This window comes from Squalius cephalus (assembly GCF_949319135.1).
Source record: "Squalius cephalus genome assembly, chromosome: 6".
Taxonomy (NCBI): Eukaryota; Metazoa; Chordata; class Actinopteri; order Cypriniformes; family Leuciscidae; genus Squalius; species Squalius cephalus.
In genome coordinates, this window is record NC_137127.1 from 36,781,215 (window position 1) to 36,800,936 (window position 19,722).

The 19,722-nt window shown below is 41.8% G+C and overlaps 1 protein-coding gene across 2 annotated transcripts in view; it reads right to left on the bottom strand.

Moving 5' to 3' along the window:
• spon1a (spondin 1a) overlaps positions 1-19,722 on the bottom strand; it is a 341,163-nt gene that overhangs the window by 34,724 nt on the left and 286,717 nt on the right. For both annotated transcript variants that reach the window (XM_079874223.1, XM_079874222.1), the window contains 3 exons: positions 15,164-15,346; positions 874-1,044; positions 78-245 (listed from right to left, as the gene is read on the bottom strand). In XM_079874223.1, the coding sequence (XP_079730349.1) occupies positions 78-245; positions 874-1,044; positions 15,164-15,346 (522 nt within the window). The remainder of the gene's footprint in view (positions 1-77; positions 246-873; positions 1,045-15,163; positions 15,347-19,722) is intronic.

Here is a 19,722-nt window from a genome sequence, read left to right on the forward strand (position 1 = left end):
CGTGTGAATATGCAAAACTGGGTTGACATGGGTGTGCATATATTCATATGGGCATGCATGTGAGTATTTGCACTTACGGCATTCTGGCATCATACACTTCTCTGCTTCTACCACCTCAGCCCCACAAATGGAGCCGTCAGATGGGGGCATTTTCACCATCCGTTCCCGTCTTTTCATGCCAAGCCCACAGGTGGCACTGCATATATCCCATTCACCCCATTCAGTAACCAGGCAACTGCTTGGAACTACGCCAGTAGAAACATATACAATACATACCATTGGAGTGGAGAATGTGTCAGTAGGAGAAGAGCTTTTATCAACCCTTTTTCTGCTCAAAACAACTTTTGGCCCATTATTAAAATAAACTGTAAGGGGTTGGCTTGTTAGTTTCAGACAGTTAGGCCCAAAAATGCTAAATCATCATACAGGTAAATCTAGGGTTTAATTAAGGTTATTATTGTAGGTGTTTTACCAGAAACTTTTTTTTTCTTTATAATAAAATAAAAAATGTTCCCCTCTGTCAGAAGCTGGGAGTTCTCATAAAGGAATGGCCTTTATGCTCAGTCACATGTCCCTTATAACTTAGGATGGTTTAAAAATGGCTGCACACATAAAGCAAAGACAACAACATTTGGATCATTATTCCATGGTTGAATGCAACAACCAGATGAATAAGAATGTTAACAGAAAACTCCTTTCAGACACAGTATATTAGACTTCATTAGATTGATTGTAGTGCATTGTTTTATGAAGTTGTTAGATATTTACAGGATTTGTCAGGACCTTTGAGAATTATAGCTAAACTAAACATCTGTAATGTGTAACATATTTAAATGAATCTGGCTTGAGTGTCAACAGATAACTAATACTCACAGCAGTCCTCATTGACAGTGCATGGCTCTGTCTCTTCAGTGGGAAGGGTGCAAGGAAAGCCATCATCAGGAAACTGTTTTACATAACGCTCCCTAGAGCGCACACCTGCGCCACATGACACACTGCATGCTGACCATGTGATCCATTCTGACATCATACATGTGGAAGAATCTGTAAAAGTTAAGGTTCACTTTGTTATTCATGTCCTTATTCAACAATCTTTTCACATTCAACTAGAAGTGTTAGCTGTTTTGGGACATGGTAGCTGGTTTCTAGCTGGTCTAAGCTGGTTTAGGCAAAACTGGGGCCTGGCAAAGCTGGTAGAACATCTTGTTCAAGAGCCCAACTAGAACAATCACATCATACTAACTTATGATGGGAAAAAATGATTTTTTTTTATATGGTAGCTGATTTATTCATGGTCTAGTTACAATGTTCTAAAATACAGATACCACCTTCAATATTTTCAGCAGGACATGAGGACTTTTTAACTTTTTTCCTTTTTTCTTAAACCAATTTAGACTTTCTAAACTATATTAAATGGTCTAATATACATTAATTAACAATGCTCACTCTACTCTGAAGCTTAATCAAGAACTTCGATAATTGCTAATATTACTTAATCAGCTATAGTTAGATGGGCAAGACAGAAAGTCTGGTGCAAAGCCTGGACTTCCCTCTTCTTTCAAATTACTGACATTTGTTCTGCTTGATAAAACATGGCTAATTGAATCATTAATAAAACCATGAGTAAACAGGGTACCCTGGAGGTCACCTATATATAATCTCCATCGCATGATAATCAATTGATAATGGATGTTAACACCTCATTAAACTCTAAGGAAAAACCCACCCACCTCTGTGGGTTGCATTAGATGGCAGGGCTGTTTTCTTTTTAAGTGTTAGTAAAGAGTCATCTAAATTCCTATCCATCCATCCATCATACACTGAACAAAATTATAAACGCAACACTTTTGATTTTGCCCCCATTTTTCATGAGCCGAACTCAAAGTTCTTAGACTTTTTCTATGTACACAAAAGGCCTATTTCTCTCAAATATTGTTCACAAATCTGTGCTAGTGAGCACTTCTTCTTTGCTGAGATCCTTCCACCTCACATGTGTGGCACATCAAGATGCTGATTAGACAGCATGATTATTGCACAGGTGTGCCTTAGGCTGGCCACAATGAAAGGCCACTCTAAAATGTGCAGTTTTATCACAGCACAATGCCACAGATGTCGCAAGTTTTGAGGGAGGGTGCAATTGGCATGCTGACTGCAGGAATGTCCACCAGAGCTTATATTTGAGAGAAATAGGCCTTTTGTGTACATAGAAAAAGTCTTAGATCTTTGAGTTCAGATCATGAAAAATGGGGGCAAAAACAAAAGTGTTGCGTTTATAATTTTGTTCAGTGTATATTAATGTATTCATGTATTCATTCGTTTGTTTGTTTAATGCTTAAAGTTTCTCAAGCTTTATAAAAAAACAGCTCCCAGCATGCACAAATATTTTCATCCTGTGCCTCAACATTTTGTTTTACTAGTAAAAATGAGCTATGCTTTTTTAATTGATTTCCACTCTTTTAGTACAATCTATGAAGAAGTCGCACTGACCTTTCAATATCTCTGAGTGGAAATCCAGAGCATTGCCCATACAGAAAAGCACCCTCACCCAGAAATGATGGAAAGATTTTGTCAATTGATAAAAATGTCTAGTTATCATTGCTTTAGGGGATTTTTTAAATGTTCCTGGTCAAGGAAGGGTGTCTCAAGGGCTGTGTTCACACTGCAAGTCTTATTGCACAAATCCAATCTTTTGGCCAAACTGTTTACATTCACTTTAGACACAACTGGTATCCGATATCTGTGTTTATATTAGTTCCGCCCAAAATGATTGTCGTTGATTGCTTTACTATGCATATAGTAGACTCTCTAGTTTTGAATGGCCGTGATTAAAATTATTTATATAATTAATGTCGGATGGCCAAGATTATTTGCCAGCATGGGCAAGATAACAGCTATCATGGATTTTTGCAGAGCAAAATCTGACCGCGAACGGATATACACAGGAAAATAATGTTTGTTTTTTTTTGTTATTTTAAATATAGCTTTTTAATAAAATAAAGTAGCTTGTATTAACTTCACGCCAATACAATTGATGATATCTTGTAGAGTGCCCGTGCATATAAATAGGGTGCCTGCAAACATGTTATCAGATTCAAATTGTATGAAGGAAGATGGAAGGGAACTCAACGCTGCATCGTTTGCTGGTGCTACGGGGCCATTAATACCCACTAAGCCATGCTGACCAATGCCGGTCCGTGTGATAAGAGAGCCTTCCTACACAAGCACAACCCACAGGGCCTAGGTATTGAAGGGCTCAACAGGCCCTGACCCGGAGCAACCTAGCCCTCTATGGCATGATGTTGCCCTCAGTCAACAAACTACCTGTCTGGACCTCACAGCACCCTTTTTTTTATTATTATTATTTATATCATCACCTGACATACATGTCTGTTCAATTAAATGAGGGGCTGAAGTGGGTGTGACCTTTTGTTTGGGGGTGGAGCAGTCCTTTCAGGAAGCAAAGCCACATGGGACACAGTGCCACCAATTGGCAATTGACGTTATAGTTGAATTACCACACACACACACACACACACACACACACATACATATATATATATATATATATATATATATATATATATATATATATATATATATATATATATATATATATATGCACATGCATCAGTATGTAAATTAGTATGTTTGATTGTTTACAGATTTATTTTGTTTTTATTTATATACTAAAACTGTGTTTGTTTGTTTTTGTTGTTGCCTCAGGGAAACATTGTGCAGTTAGGCCACTTTTGTTCAGGCAATATCATAGGGTTAGAAGCATATGGTGCATTCAAGTCCACCTGGGAAGTTTGTTTTACAAAGTCCGAAAAACTCAAAGAATGTGCATTATGTGTGTCATTTATGTTTTGTTATTATTAGTATTATTAATATTATTATTATGCTGCCACAGAGAATGATGGGAAATGTAGTTTGGTGACTCAAGCTGATAAACTCGCTAAATGAGTAGTTTTTTCTGACAAACTTTATCTCTTTTTTTCATTAACAGAACACATAATGCGTACCAACTACATTGTACTGTCGCCATTCAGAAGTAAATTTATCATGATTGAAAACAAATTGCTTCCACCTTTGCTTCCAACTAGTAATTACGACTTTGTTATGGCGTTCATGTGCATTCAACTCGTAAATACAATCTTTCTGACATGACATGAACGCATCAATAGTCAATGTTTTACATCTACTGATACTTGCAGGAAATGGACAAGAATATTTTAGGGGCGGAAAACAGTCCAAAACAGGATGTGGGGTGCTGCTCGTGTGGAGACCTGACGGCACAGAGAGTAGCGTGTCCGTTTATACTTTTTATGCTTATTTTTATGTCTTTTTTTTCTTGTGAGTGGGATTGTTGTGTACAGTTTATCACCCATGAAGTGTGGACAATTTGAGATTCTAAAATACTATAAAGTTCTTCCTTAGAAGGATTTACTTTGCGGTCTACTCCTTGTCCTGCTAGACTCGGGTCTTTCCATGCCTATCTGTTCGCTGAGGAGGCTACCTGCAACAGCTGATTGAGCTAACCAACACCGGCTAGCTCACAACGCCAACAATAGAGGAATGGATATTGCAATTCTCCTGCGGTTAGTGGCGTTCCTGTTACACTACCTGGATTTCTTCTCCTGTTTCACATACAGATTGTGCACTCCGAATGGACAGCGGATTACATACTGGAGGCACATTCTCTTGCAAATGCAATATTATTATTCCCATGAAGTTGCGTTCTCTGTGAGGCTTCCAGATGAGATCCAGCGTGAACATCAGAACGATAAAGGTAACAAAGTGAGGCAAGAAGGGTGGAATTAGAGCCAGACTCAAAAGGAAAAAAATAAATATTGCGCACTCCCCTCTATTATACTAGCCAATGTGTGCTGTGCACAACAAAATTGATGAACTGCAAGCCAACGTCAGTTACATGTATGAATGTCGGACCGCATCTATTCTGGCATTTACTGAGACATGGCTTAATGCGAACGATGCAAATGACAAACTGCATATTGATGGCTTTGGATCCCCCATACATCTTGATTGAGATCCCACGCTCACAGGTAAACTGCTGGGAGGCGGTGTTTGCTTATATGTCAACAAGAGCTGGTGCACGACAACTGTTGTTAGGGAAGAACTGTGCAATGCTGACATTAAATTGCTGACTGTTTCCCTGCGTCCCTTCTATCTACCAAGGGAATTTCCACAACCTTTTTAAATTATAGTCTACATTTATCCCAGAGCTAAAGAGTCCTTAGCCATTGACTGTATTAGAAAAACGTTAGATAAACTTGAACTTATACAGTGTTATGCATAAGTTTAGACACCCATACAAAAGTTGACTAAAAATTCCCATAGAGGCAGGCAGATTTTTTTTTAGGATACTATACATCCTGATAAAGTTCCCTTGGCCTTTGGAATTAAAATAGCCCCACATCATCACATATAGCCTTCACCATACCTAGAGATTGGCATGGTTTTATTTCAGTTAGCCTAATAGCTAGTTTGATTTGCATTGAGAGATGATCTTATGGAAAGTACCCCATGCCAATCTCTAGGTATGGTGAAGGCTATGTGATGATGTGGGGCTATTTTAATTCCAAAGGCCAAGGGAACTTTATCAGGATGCATAGTATCCTAAAAAAAAAAAAAAAAAAAATACTTAAAAATAAAAATCTGCCTGCCTCTATGGGAATTTAACATAGGGGTGTCCAAACTTATGCACCCTGTATTTTAAGGAAGAACATTTATTTATTTACGATACATTATTCATTCACAAAGAAAATTGGTGTCCTTAAATGTTGGATTTTTCCAATTTTTTTAAATTAAGGCATTAAGTTCAATTTCCAAAAGATGATTTTTTATTCCTCTTTTTAGTCAACTTTAGCATGGGTGTCTAAACTTATGCATAGCACTGTATCCCCAGACGCCCCTGAATTCATTCTAGGTGATTTTGATCACTGCTCAATGGACAGATCTCTTAAAGGTTTTTATCAATATATCAACTGTCCCACCCGTTCAGGAAAGATACTGGATAAATGCTATGGATCAGTGTCAGAAGCATATAAAGCCGTCCCCCTGCCCCCTCTTGGTTCTGCTGACCACCTTTACTAGCCCCAGCATACCTACCAGTTGTGAAGCGGTCAGATAAAATAAGGAGGGACATTAAGCAGTGGACTGCCGACAGCATCAAGGAGCTGCAAGGATGCTTTGAGACCACCGACTGGTCCATACTGACATCCTCTTCTAGTGACTTAAATGAGCAAGTGGATACAGTATCATCTTATATATCTTTCTGTGTGGACAGTATTATACCTATTAAGAGGGTCACAATATTCCCTAACAACAAACCCTGGGTGAATAAGGACCTAAAGGAGATTTTGAAAAAAAAAAGAAGAAAAAAAAGAGGGTCTTCTTCACCGGCTCTGAGCTAGACAAGAAATATGTCAACAGAGAGGTCAGGCATGCCATAAAAAAGGCCAAACTGAGATACAAAAACAAGGTGGAGAGAACATTTGCCCAGGGCAACCTCCGCACTGCATGGCAGGGCCTAAAAAGTATGGCAGCAGTTAACTTCAGCCCTGGCAGTTGCAAGCCCATCCAGGTTGCAGGCTGCAGCCTGACCTCACTACCTAATGACCAGAACATCTTTTTCACCAGATTCGAGAAAGATAACAGCTCTGATCTCAAAAGATTAATTTCCTCACTCGAACCTGATGACTGTGACATCACTATCGACACTGGAGAAGTGGTCCACACCCTCAAGAGGACCAAAGTAAATAAGGCACCAGGCCCAGACAATATCTGTGGGCAGACCCTTAGGCATTGTGCTGAGCAATTGGGGGGTGTACTCAAATACCTGTTTTAGTCCTCCATCAACCGCAGCACAGTCCCCCAGCTGTGCAAACACGGTGATTCCCATACCCAAGAAGGGTACCACCAAAGTCCTCAACGACTTCAGGCCTGTGGCCTTAACCTCACTGGTAATGGTGGCCATGGAGAGAGTCATAAAGGACTATATCACCAAGGTATCAGATCCAATGATGGATCCACTCCATTTTGCATATCGGGTGGGCAGGGGGGGGTCAACGATGCATCAATTTTCATCCTAGACAATATCCACAAACATCTGGAAACCACAGCCAGACTTCTGTTTGCTGACTTTACATCGGCATTTAACACCATGCAGCCATATATCCTGGCAGAGAAGCTCATCACCCACTTTCGCTTGGATCATCAGCTTACCTTGTGGATTATAGACTTTGACCAACAGGAAACAGAGGGTATTGGTCAACGACACCTTCTCAGATGTCTGTATCACGTCAACAGGTTCGCCACAAGGGTGTGTCCTGTCTTCCCTCCTCTACACCCTCTACACAGACGATTGCAGGTCTACTCAGCTAAACTGTCTCATGGTGAAATTTGCAGATGACACAGTTGTCCTGTCTCTGCTTTCAGGCTCCCTCCATGATCACAGCTCAGCTCTGCAGGAGTTGGTGGTGTGAAATGTCCTGTCTAGAGCTGAATGTGGATAAAACCAAGGAGATGATAGTGACCTTCTCACCTAAGCAGAGGTAGTTGACTGAGGCAGTCACTACTACCATCCAGGGAAAGCTAGTAGAGGTTTTAAAGGAGTATAAATACCTCGGGACTATTTTTGACAACCAGTTGAAGTTTTCGTCCAACACAGTGGAAATCCTGAAGAAATCCATCAGCGGCAGTACCTGCTCAGGAAACTAAGATCATTTGATGTAAGCAAGGACATCCTAACCACATTTTACTGCTTATTTATTGAAAATGTGATAACCTTTTCCTTCACTTGTTGGTTTTACTTCATTAGTCTTCAAAGCAGGAACTGCTTACATCAAATTGTTAAAGTCTGTTCCAGAATTATTGGACACCCCTAGAGAGCTATGTCAACCCTATGCAAACAGCAGACCTTGAAGACTGCCTGTAGAATCCTTTGTGATCCATCACGTCATGTTTTTGATGTTTGAGTGGCTCCCCTCAAGGCGCAGACTCCGCTGTCAAGCTTGTAAGACTCAGAGGAGGAAGGCGACCTTTGTCCCCAGGGCTGTCAAGCTCCTAAACTCCCAGCCCACCCCCCAAATCTTTGGACTGCACTACAACCCGCCGTAGACTGATGACTGATGCACTCATCCCATCCTTTTTTTTCTTTTTATACATCACTATTTATCTATTTATATATTTTACTGATGATGTACTGTATGTGGTGGAATATGTGCTGCTCTTTGTGTCATTTATTTGCCCCCTGGGGATTAATAAAGTGATTTGAATTGAATTGAAGGAACATAATCAAGCATTTAGGATAATTCCATCTGAGAGTGAGGAAAGTGAGCTTGAGGAGAGTCCTCTCCTTCTACTAATGTCTCCAGGAACTCGTTCCCGGAGAAGGACCAGAAGGTTTAGGAGGAGCCGGGACCCAGCCCTTAAAGGCAGCCACCGGTGTTCTTGCCCCCCTGAACTTCTCCACCAGCATCTCAACGGCAATTCTGAAAGGTCCAGAAGGCAAGACCTTGATGCTTGACAGGTTAAGCCACAAATGCCTCTCCGTCACCACCATAGCTGCCATGGATCGGCCAACTGAACAGGCCACCTGTTTAGTGGCACGGAGGGCCAGGTCTGTGCAGTTGCCTCGAGATATAGACTGCCTCGGGATATAGACTCTCACCCTGGCTGTGGTCTTTGAGTAGGTCAGCCTGGTATGCCTGCAGCACTGCCATGGTGTGCAGGGCACCACCACTCTGACATGCCACCGTATACGACTTGCCAACCAACCTAGATGATGTTTGGCATGGCTTGGATGGCAAAATGGGAGCCTTCAGTGACAAGGATGTCCCCGGGGAGAGATAGCTTACCAAATTCTCTTCAACCCGAGGCATTCATCCACAACCCTACTCACACATCCCCTCGATATTTGTGTAACTGCAATTCGAAGGGACTATGCAAGCAGAGAAAGGGTGCTTCCATGAACCTGCCATCTCACTGTGCAGGTCCAGAAGAAAGGGAAGGCTCACCGGAGCTGGATAATTATGACCCAGCATATATCTCTCATCTGTTCGGGCATGGGCGATTTCGCAATCATAAGCTCTAATAGCTCATCGTATGTGGGGATTTTATAGGATGGGTTGTATCAGATTCAGCTGTGATGCCTGATACTGACTAATGACTCACTGAAACTGAAGAAAAAAATGTACTATAACAAAAGACTAACTACAGACTTTCTTTAACTGCATAAGCGTGTGGTCAATGAAGTTGAAGTTTGGTTCAAATGCTAACATGTTCTTCAAATATCACTCATACAGATCAACAAACATGGTCGCCAGCAGCCAACCAATTTTTAGCATTTATCTCAATGTGAATGCCAAATGAGAGATGTAATACTAATGTTCTAATGGACTATTTTTCTTAGCTGTTTCATCAAAACATAAGTTACAGTATCAGTGAAGATTCAAGACTGTCAATTCTGTCAAACTCAAACCTTTTTTAAAAAATATTATTATTAGTCTATGGCTCATGGTGAGAGATGCTGAATAAACAGCAATACACAATGCAAGGTCACCAATCTGATGTACATAGACCAACATAAAAAAAACAAACAAAAAAAAAACCTAATCTAAAACAGAAAAAGTTGTTCCTTTGCATTGTTCACATTCAGACGACAACATTGTCAAAATTATCCCTATCCACACGGATTCGCGATAATGACTTCAAGTCTGTATTATGCATGCCAGGCCAGTAGTTGGCATTGTCACTTGTAAATAAACACAATGTGCTTATAGACTGAACATGTAATACGAATGGCGGTGATGTCACCGCTTTCACAAATTTGCATTTTTGTAGTTTACACAGTGTAGGATTATCCATGAACAAGACATTTAATGAACACAACACCACATTCCACAGTTCAGAGAAATTCCCCATCGAACCATTAGTAAGTTCATAAAACGCATTCATGGTGCCGAGATATCTGATTGGCTGACACACTAGGAAGGACCGGTCAGATGGACGTGCTTATAACCCAATGACAAGCAGCTCTGCATTGTTTTTGCAGTGACTTTTGCTCTTGCTTTGAATTGTGCAGACTTTTCCATCATCCAGCTTGCATGTTTACATGCTCTTCAAACCACCAAGAGCTCACTCAAAACTCATCGACTCTCCCATATGAGCCTTCGTTGAACCTCGTCAATGAAAACCCTCTCAGAGTCTTGGCTCCAGCAGCTCATCCAGACTCAGAGGAAACTCCATTGCATAGCAACCTGAAAACCAGGAAACCGGCATACGAAGTGCCACCCGGCAAAGCCAACCAACCATTCACCATGGAGTGCTGACCCTCGGAATGCATCATCGACCAACTGCCAGACAATCAAGAGATTCCCTCCAGCAACTTCGTCACGGAAGGGAACGCACACACTCACAGGAGCATACAAAAGAAAGTACACAATCTCCTAATTAGTTCCCAGAGAAACTAATCAGTTCCCAGAGAAAACTGACTCTCTTTGTGAGAATTTTGCGATTTATTTTAATGAGAAGATCTCACTGATTAAATCTCAAATGTCCTTGTCAGCCTACATGCCACTTGATGTCCCCGTCTGCTCTTCTATCCGGTCTGTCTTTGAGTCTATCTCTTTGGACTCCCTAAATGAGATTGTTGCGACTTTAAAACCCACTAGTTGCTCTCAGGATGTGATTCCCACTACTTTTCTTACGCAGGTATTTCAAGCTATCGGTCCTGATTTGTTGTCTATCATCAGCAAATGTCTTCACACCGGGACCGTTCCCAACTGTCTCAAACATGCTTTGGTTTTGCCTCGTCTTAAAAAAAATAATTTGGATTCTACACTTCTGAGTAACTTCCGCCCAATTTCAAATTTACCCTTTATCTCAAAAATTTTAGAAAAAGTGGTTTTAAGTCAACTCCAGTCTTTTTTGAATGATAACAATATCCATGAGAAATTTCAGTCTGGTTTTAAAAATCGTCTTGGTCTTGATAGATCTTAGCTCTGCATTTGACCTGGTCGATCACAACATTCTCATTTCTCGTCGTGAAGCGTGTATGGGTTTTTGGGGTACGGTGCTACAATGGTTCCATTCATATTTAACTAATAGGAGTTACTCAGTCTGCATCGGGCAACAGTCTTCGTCTGAAATTAAATTGGGGTCTGGCGTTCCTCTATTCTTGGCCCGGAACTGTTTAATCTATATATGCTCCCTTTGGGTTCTATTTTATCTAGATATGGGGTATATTTTCATCTGTATGCCGATGACACACAAATGTACTTGCCTTTGAAGCGTGATGATAAGCTTGCTTTAAAGGTGCCCTAGAATGTGAAATTGAATTTATCTTGGCATAGTTAAATAACAAGAGTTCAGTACATGGACATGACATACAGTGAGTCTCAAACACCATAGTTTTCCCTTTCTTATTTAAATCTCGTTTTTGAAAAACACCCCTGAAAAACAGGCGAATCTCCACATAACACCAACTGTGACGCAACAGTTGGGATCATTAATATGTACGCCTCTAAAAATTTGCATATGCCAGCCCATGCTCAGTGCCAGGCGGAACTGCGCAGCCGAATCATCAGAAGTTCTGCAGGTGAAGAAACAAGCAGGAGGAGGATCATAGGGAAAATGGCAGATCTATCTATAATCTGATACCGCTACAGTTTAATTCGAAGTTGTTAGTTGCTCTGCCCGTTTCACCACGGACTGTTTTTCTAACCTGGAACATATCAAGCAGCCAGGCATCTCTTGGCGTCTCAAACGGACGAAGGGGGCAATTTCAACTAACGTTATATTCCCGCAAGCGGTAAGTAGTGATTTTATTAACAATAATTTACACTGTGTTATCTAGATCCAGCGCGATATTGTTTTTTCCTCGAGAGACATCGTGGCTTGCAAACGAGCGAACGAAGCATGGCAGTTGCTCAGTGTTTGGATGTACAAATGAACACAAAAGTATTTTTTTAGTTCCTTCATCCGAGCCTCTGGAGAACCAGTGGGTTATGTGAATTTCTGATTTGTAATTGTTCAAGTTCAGACAGATAATCTTTCTCTCAAAGTCGTTCAACACTGTTTATGCATCAGTAGATCGCGTTGCAGTGATAAGATCTTCATTCACGCGATCAACAGGCTGTCATCTGCTCAATGCTGGAATAGATCTAAATACTTAAAAAACTTCTCATGATTCGTTAATCCCGATAGCTGTAATAGTAAAAACGTATAAAAGCTGTAATAGTAAAAGTTTTCCAGATAGCTCTACATGTAATGCCAGATATTTCATATGCAAGCATGTCAGCCAATCACAGCAGTGGGCAACAACACTGAAGTCTCACAGCAGACACGCCCCTTCAAACAGAGTGTTCAATCCAGGGAATGAAATCAGGCTAGGAAATATGCCTTTTATTTCTAAATTATAACAAATTTTGATCTAAAAAACATACTAACATTATAAGGGCACCCCAGGAAACATTATAAAATAATAAAATAATCCATTCTAGGGCACCTTTAAAGCCAATATTGGACTGTTTGGATGAACTAAAACTCTGGATCGCTAGTAATTTCTTGTGTCTTAATGAGAGCAAGACCGAAATTATCTTGTTTGGTTCAAATGATCGCAGTACACTTGATTTTGATCTCCGAACGTTGTTACCTTATAGTTCCACTTGTGTTCGGAATCTGGGGGTTTGGTTTGATAACAACCTTAAATATGATAAACAGATAAGTGCTGTGGTTAAGTCCTGTTTTTACCATCTTCGTCTTTTAGCCAAGGTTAAGCCCTTCTTGTCTGTAAAGAACTTTGAGATTGCCATGCATGCTTTTGTAACTTCCAGATTAGACTATTGTAACTGTTTATATACTGGTGCCCATGGTTCGAATTACGTGGGAGCCAGTGGGAGCTGAGCTCCCATAGAGAGAGGATGAGCTCCCATGAAAGCAGGAAAATCATACACCTGTGGGGGTCTCTAAAAATCATCAGCACCATTATTTTAAATTACAAATAAAGCACTTTTTCCTTCAGACTACTGTAGCATGACTTAAAAGATAGGACAAGATGCCAAACACATGGATCTTACGGGATCTCGGATCGTCATCACACTACATCCTTATGCTTAAATCAAGTGATCAAAGTGCTCGTTGCCGCTGCGATCAGTGGCGCGGATACTGTGTTTGTTTGTGGCTCGAGCACAGTCTTCACTCGGACGCGCGCTTCAATCCGTTGTGGAGACTCTCTATTCGTTCCAGTGAAATTACAAAACAAAATGCACACAAACGTGTCTCTGCCTGATATACAACCACTGATAAACATAATCGGATTTGATAAAAAAAAAAAAAAAAACCTATATGAGTATGGATTCGAACCCAGAACCTCTGACACGCTTGGTAAAAGTTCGACCACTGGACCACTGCAGTACACGCTCATATATGTCGGATCTATTTATTTACTCACGTGAAAATTCTCACAACTAACAACATATTAGACCTCATTAAACGACAAATTAAACCAAACGTACTATTTAAATTGAATTGTGTTACCAACGCTTTTTTTTTTTTATTAAATTTGTATTATATTTACAAATTTTTATATTTTTATATTACATTATTAAGCTACGCTGCGCCTGCTCATAGGCTACTTTTTTTTAAAGAGACCCCCACAAAGATGAAATCATAATTCGAACCCTGCTGGTGCCCCTCAGATATGCATCCCACGTTTGCAATTAGTTCAAAATGCAGCTGCACAACTTCTCAAAGGGAAGCGTAAATGTGAACACATTACACCAGTTTGGATCTCGCTTCATTGGCTACCGGTTAAATATAGAATTGATTTTAAAGTTTTGTTATTTGTTTTTAAGTCTTTGCAGAACCAGGCTCCACAGTACCTATCTGAACTACTACATCTGCCCATACAGCCAAGATCACTAAGATCAGGGGACTCTAATTTACTATCTGTCCCTAGAACTAGACTTAAAAATAGGGGTGATCGTGCTTTTTCAGTCATCGGCCCTAAGCTTACCAGCTTACATCAGATCCGCCCAAACCTTGTCAATTTTTAAATCAAATTTGAAAACATATTTTTTTCAATAGCTTTAAATATATCTTGAATTTTTTTTATTTATTTATTTTTTTTTTTTTTTATGTTTTCTATCTGATTGTTTGTCTTCTTGGCCTTGTAAAGCACTTTGTTCAACACCAGTTGTTTTTAAACGTGCTATACAAATAAAATTGTATTGTATTGTATTGTAATTCTTGCTGAACTGGTGCAAATCTTATTAAGCAAACAAACTGAGGTTGAATTTGCTAGTATATTGATTATCTCAGGTTGCGGTCAAGAAATAGTGTGTAATGCTAGACATTTGGGACCCCAATCATACTCCGTTAACAACATCACATTTTCTTTGTCACTGTTCGAATGAATTAATTTGTGTGTGTTTACGTTAGATTAGTTTGTGTGTATTAGGATAGTTAATTAAAGTCTTGGTTGATTTTACATACAAGTGTCTTACAAGTGTGCTGTGTGCTTACAAGTTACTGCCTTAAACTGTAGATTTTGTTACCTTGCTCATAATCAGTGATCATAATTTTATGATTTTATTACCGTAGGACACAAGATAATATTCTGTCCAGAATTGATAAAATACCATAGTCTCAACTTATTGGTGGACGAATAGTTAATAAAGTGTTAAATATTAGTTTTGAATCATTTGCATATTAATTCAGTTCTTATTCACTGTAATTCAATCCCCCTTTGAGTTATATTGATCCTAGTTCCCTTACAACAGAGACGATAATGATATAATTTTCAAAAACGCGCACTTTGAAACCGTTTTCAAAAGTTTACTTTTTCAGACCCCCAAAACGATGATTGTGTAAATGAACGGCCAAAAAAGACTTGAAAAAGTCTTGAAAAAAGACCTAGAGACTCCTGCATTCATTGTATTGCACCCTGCCCTGCTGTTTTTAAAATGAGAACATGTCCTTTATGGATGGCCCCTTAGAAGGCATCTGCCTATATAAACAGTAGACAGCAAGGTTCCTCACTATGGTTTTAAACAGAGCTTTGAATATGAATGACAATATCTTCCATGTACATTTCCATCTGGGTAATGAAACCCTGATTTTGTGTGTGTTTGATTCTGACCCTCATCACTGCAGCCAGGCCCCATGCAGGGCTCAAAGTCTTGTGTATGTGGACAGGGCACACTGAGATCCAGCTGTGCCTTCAGCATTCTCTGCCTCATCCTCTTCCCCTTCTCACACGTCGAGGAGCTGCACGCAGACCATGGAGACCAGTTGGAGTAGATACATGTCTCTGGAGTGTCATCTGACAAAACAGAAAAAAATAAAGTAGTGAGAGGATGAAAAGTTTAATAATAAGTACATTTTAGTTTGTTCGCTAAGAGAGTGCCCATGAGACAAAATAATCACTAATGGGATCTTCAAAAAATATTTCCTTTGCTTTTACTAAACTTCAGTGAGATTAAATGGAGAAAAAAATATATTGTTGCTTGAATTTATTCATGTTTCTACAGATAAAAAGACCACAACAATCTCACATGTGTGTCTCCTCTGGAGTTTCAGAGGAGAAATGTGCTAACCGGGATTTGCCAAGATGCTAAAGTCTACAATAAAAAATTAGAGACTTAAATATTTACTCTTTACCTGTCACGTGTAGTTGCAGGAAGGCAGACGGAAATTTCCAACATGAAGGTTTAATGGTAATAATATAAAGGATAGCAGGACAGGCAGCAACACACTATACAAAAACTAGATCGGACAAAGATTGACTGAACTTAAATGCAAACACAGATGACAATGATTAACTACTCGGTTACTATCGTAACCTGAGAGTAGGGAACGAGTATTGCCTAGCTATACACAGTGGGGGAAACTCCTTTTCCTCGATTTACTGAAGCCTAAAATGTAAAACGCATTTTGCAGCTGCACAGCTAGCACAGTGAGTGTCTGGCTCACTCATTGGCTGTGCTGGGGCAACTGCACATCCAATTGCGCGGGCACCTCTGACGTGTGCGTCAATGAGCTAGCATCACGCCATTACACGTCAGAGCCTGCCAAGGGGGCATGGCCTTAGCCTATATTAATCCCCGAAAACGCCATTTTAGCAGGTTTAAACGACTGAAGCTACAACTTGCCAGGTTACCATAGTGCGGCCGGCTACGCAATAATCGTTCCCTACTCTCAGGGAACCGAGGTTACGATAGTAACCGAGTAGTTCCCTTTCGAGAACGGTCACTTCGTATTGCGTAGCTATACTCAGTGGGGATGCCATGCAAAATGCCGCACTATAAGTAACTGGTTGTCTACTGCAGCTCAGAACCCCTGAGCTCACAGAAACAAGCCAGAACCCAAGTATATATACTGAACAGACCGGACACTGTTGGGTCTATTAATATATATATATATATATATATATATATATATATATATATATATATATATATATATATATATGTCTGTAACTTAACCAACATAATGTACCAATAAGACCGGACACTGTTGGGTCTATTAGTATGGGGAAATATAACTGGCCAAAAGGCGGGTTTTATAATAAAATGGATATGTGTTTGTGCACAATGACATAATTTTAAGACAAGACCAGACAACGTCGGGCCTTAATCATCTAGAAAGTACCTTCACCTGCAGTGAAGGTACCTCCATGTTATAGAACTTCATAAATGTGGAAGGCGAGGACTAGCCAGAACCGCCTCACAAATATCCTGAATAGGAAACCCAGAGGACCAAGCCCAAGACAAAGCACTTTCGTCAAATGAGCTCTAATACCTATAGGGCAAACCTGACCCACTGAGGTATATGTCATAGATATGGCATCCACTATCCATCTAGACAGTCTTTGCTTCGTGACTGGATAACCCTTAGATCGGCCACCAAAGCAGACAAAGAGCTGTTCTGATCCAGATAGATTATCAGTGCTCTGACAGGGCAGAGTAGATTAGCCTCCCCATCCTCAGCAGAATGGGGAAGAGCTAATAATGTGATAACCTGTGCTCTAAACAGCGTTGAGAGCACTTTGGGTACATAGCCATATCTGGGTTTGAGGATAACCCTGGAGTCATCCAATCTAAACTCCAAACAGGAAAGGCTCACGGAGAGGGCCTGCAGATCCCCCACTCGCTTGATAGATGCCAGTGCCAGCAGGAGAGCAGTCTTTAGCGAGAGAGGTTTAAGATCAACCAACTGGAGCGGTTTAAAAGGTGGTCTCTTCAGGGCCCCAAGGACCGTGGAGAGGTCCCAAGAAGGCACAGATGGAGGTCTGGAGGGGTTCATCCTCCTAGCTCCTTTTAGAATCCGTACCACCAGGTCGTTTCTTCCTAATGATTGGCCAGTCACCGGAGCAAGATGAGCTGCAATGGCTGCCACATACACTTTGAGCATGGACGGGGACCACGTCCAACAACTATTGTAGGAAGGAGAGTACCACAGATACCTCGCATGACCCTGGTTCAAAGAGTTTTTCCGACCACCAGCTGGAGAACACTGACCACTTCAGAGCATAAAGGTGCCTGGTAGACAGGGCCCTAGCCTCAGTGATAGTGTTCAAGACCTTCTCAGGAAGGTCCCTGGGTACCCGTTGAGGGGCCAGACATGGAGGGCCCATAAGTCGGGTCGCGGATGCCATATCGTCCCATTGGCCTGTGTGAGGAGGTCTTTCCTCAGCGGAAACAGGCCAGGGGACTCTGTCCGTCATCTGAACCAGCTCTGGAAACCACGGCCTGGATTCCCAGAGGGGGGCCACTAGGAGGACTGGGCATCCTCTCTCCCTGACCCGTTTGATGACCTGGGGGATCATTGAAACGGGGGGAAACACATAAAGGGGACGGCTGGGCCAGAGATGGGCCAGCGCGTCCCTGTTCTTCAAGAAGAACACTGCGCAGTGGGTGTTGGTTCCCGAGGCGAAAAGGTCGACTTCGGCCTCACCAAACACACTCCATATCAGACTGACCGTCTATGAGTTCAGGGACCACTCGCCTAGGGGAGTGTTGCCCCGTGAGAGCATATCCGCACCCAGATTCTGAATGCCAGGGATATGTGCTGCCCTCAGAGAGCTCAGATTGGTCTGTACCCACAAGAGGAGGTCTCTCGCCATGGCGTACAGGTTGCCCGACCTGATGCCGCCCTGGCGATTTATGTAGGCCACCACTGACGTGTTGTCTGTGCGGACTAAGACGTGGTGACCTTTGAGGTTTGACAAAAACGCTTTGAGGGCCAAACAAACTGCTTTCATTTCCAGACAGTTGATATGTAAGTTCTGCTCCGTGCTCGACCAGAGGCCGGAGACAGGCTTACCCTCGTGCAGCGCTCCCCAACCTAGGTTGGATGCGTCTGTAAAAACTACTTTCCTCCTGGAAACTACCCCCATGGTCACACCTTCGTGGTACCAGTCCTGAGCCCGCCAGGGAATCAGGGTCCGTAAACAACCGTGATTCACCATGATGCACAGGCTGCCTGACTGCCATGCACGGGTTGGCACACGGCGTTTGAGCCAGTGCTGCAGTGGGCGCATGCGCAGTAATCCCATACGGAGGACTGACGATGCCGCTGCCATGAGAATGAGAACTTTCTGAAACTTCTTTAGAGGTGTGCGCTTGCCTGCCTTGAATGAGGCTGCTAGCGTTCGTACAGAGAGTGCGCGCTCTCGTGTAAGCCACGCTGTCATCGTTATAGAGTCGATAACTGTGCCCAGAAAGACCACACTCTGGCTGGGGTTCAGTTTGCTCTTGGTTACATTGATTTTGAGACCCAGACATTTCAAATGGCCGAGAATCAAATCCCTGTGTGACAGTAGTTCGGTTCTCTTCTGTGCCAGGACCAGCCAGACGTCAAGATAATTTAGCACGCGCACTCCCTGATGCCTCAGATGAGAGAGCGCTGCGTCCATGCACTTCGTAAATGTACGGGGTGCTAGGGATAGACCGAACGGCAGAACGGTGTATTGATAAGCCTGCCCCTCGAAGGCGAATCTCAAGAATGGCCTGTGATGAGGGGTTATCTGAATGTGAAAGTATGCATCTTTCAGATCCACCGTAAAAAAAACAATCCCCTGGGTGAACTTGCGCGAGGATATGTTTGGTAGTCAACATTTTGAAAGGTCGTCTCATGAGAGCCTTTTTCAAATGTCTCAAATCTAGTATGGGTCTGAGACCGGCGTCTTTTTTCGGGACTAGAAAATAGCGGCTGTAAGTGTTTTAGCGCAGGGGGGACTAATTCTATCGCCACTTTTGCTAACAGATTATGTATTTCGACGCGAAGTACGTGACCCACGCTGCTTCTCACCGAAGTCTCGATAACCGCCTGAAACTTTGGGGGTCTGCGAGCGAATTGGAGCGAGTAGCCTAGCTTTATTGTGTTTATAACCCAACTCGACACATCAGGGATGGCTTGCCAGAACAATGCCCATGTGGCTAGGGTTTGACACGTAGTTTGGGATGGGCCGCCTAACACAGGGGGACCTGATACCCTTACATTGTGATTTGTGCACATACTGAGAGTTGGACTGACTGTACAGGCTTTTGCCTGGGGGAAAGTCAGTGTAACAACTGGGAGGGGGCTGCCTAGTGAAGAGGGACCGTGAACCCGTGTGCTGTGTTTGTGAAACATACTCTTTTTGTGCTTTATGTGGGTCGCCGTGAAAACGGCGTTTGTTTGTAGAGGCGCGTACAA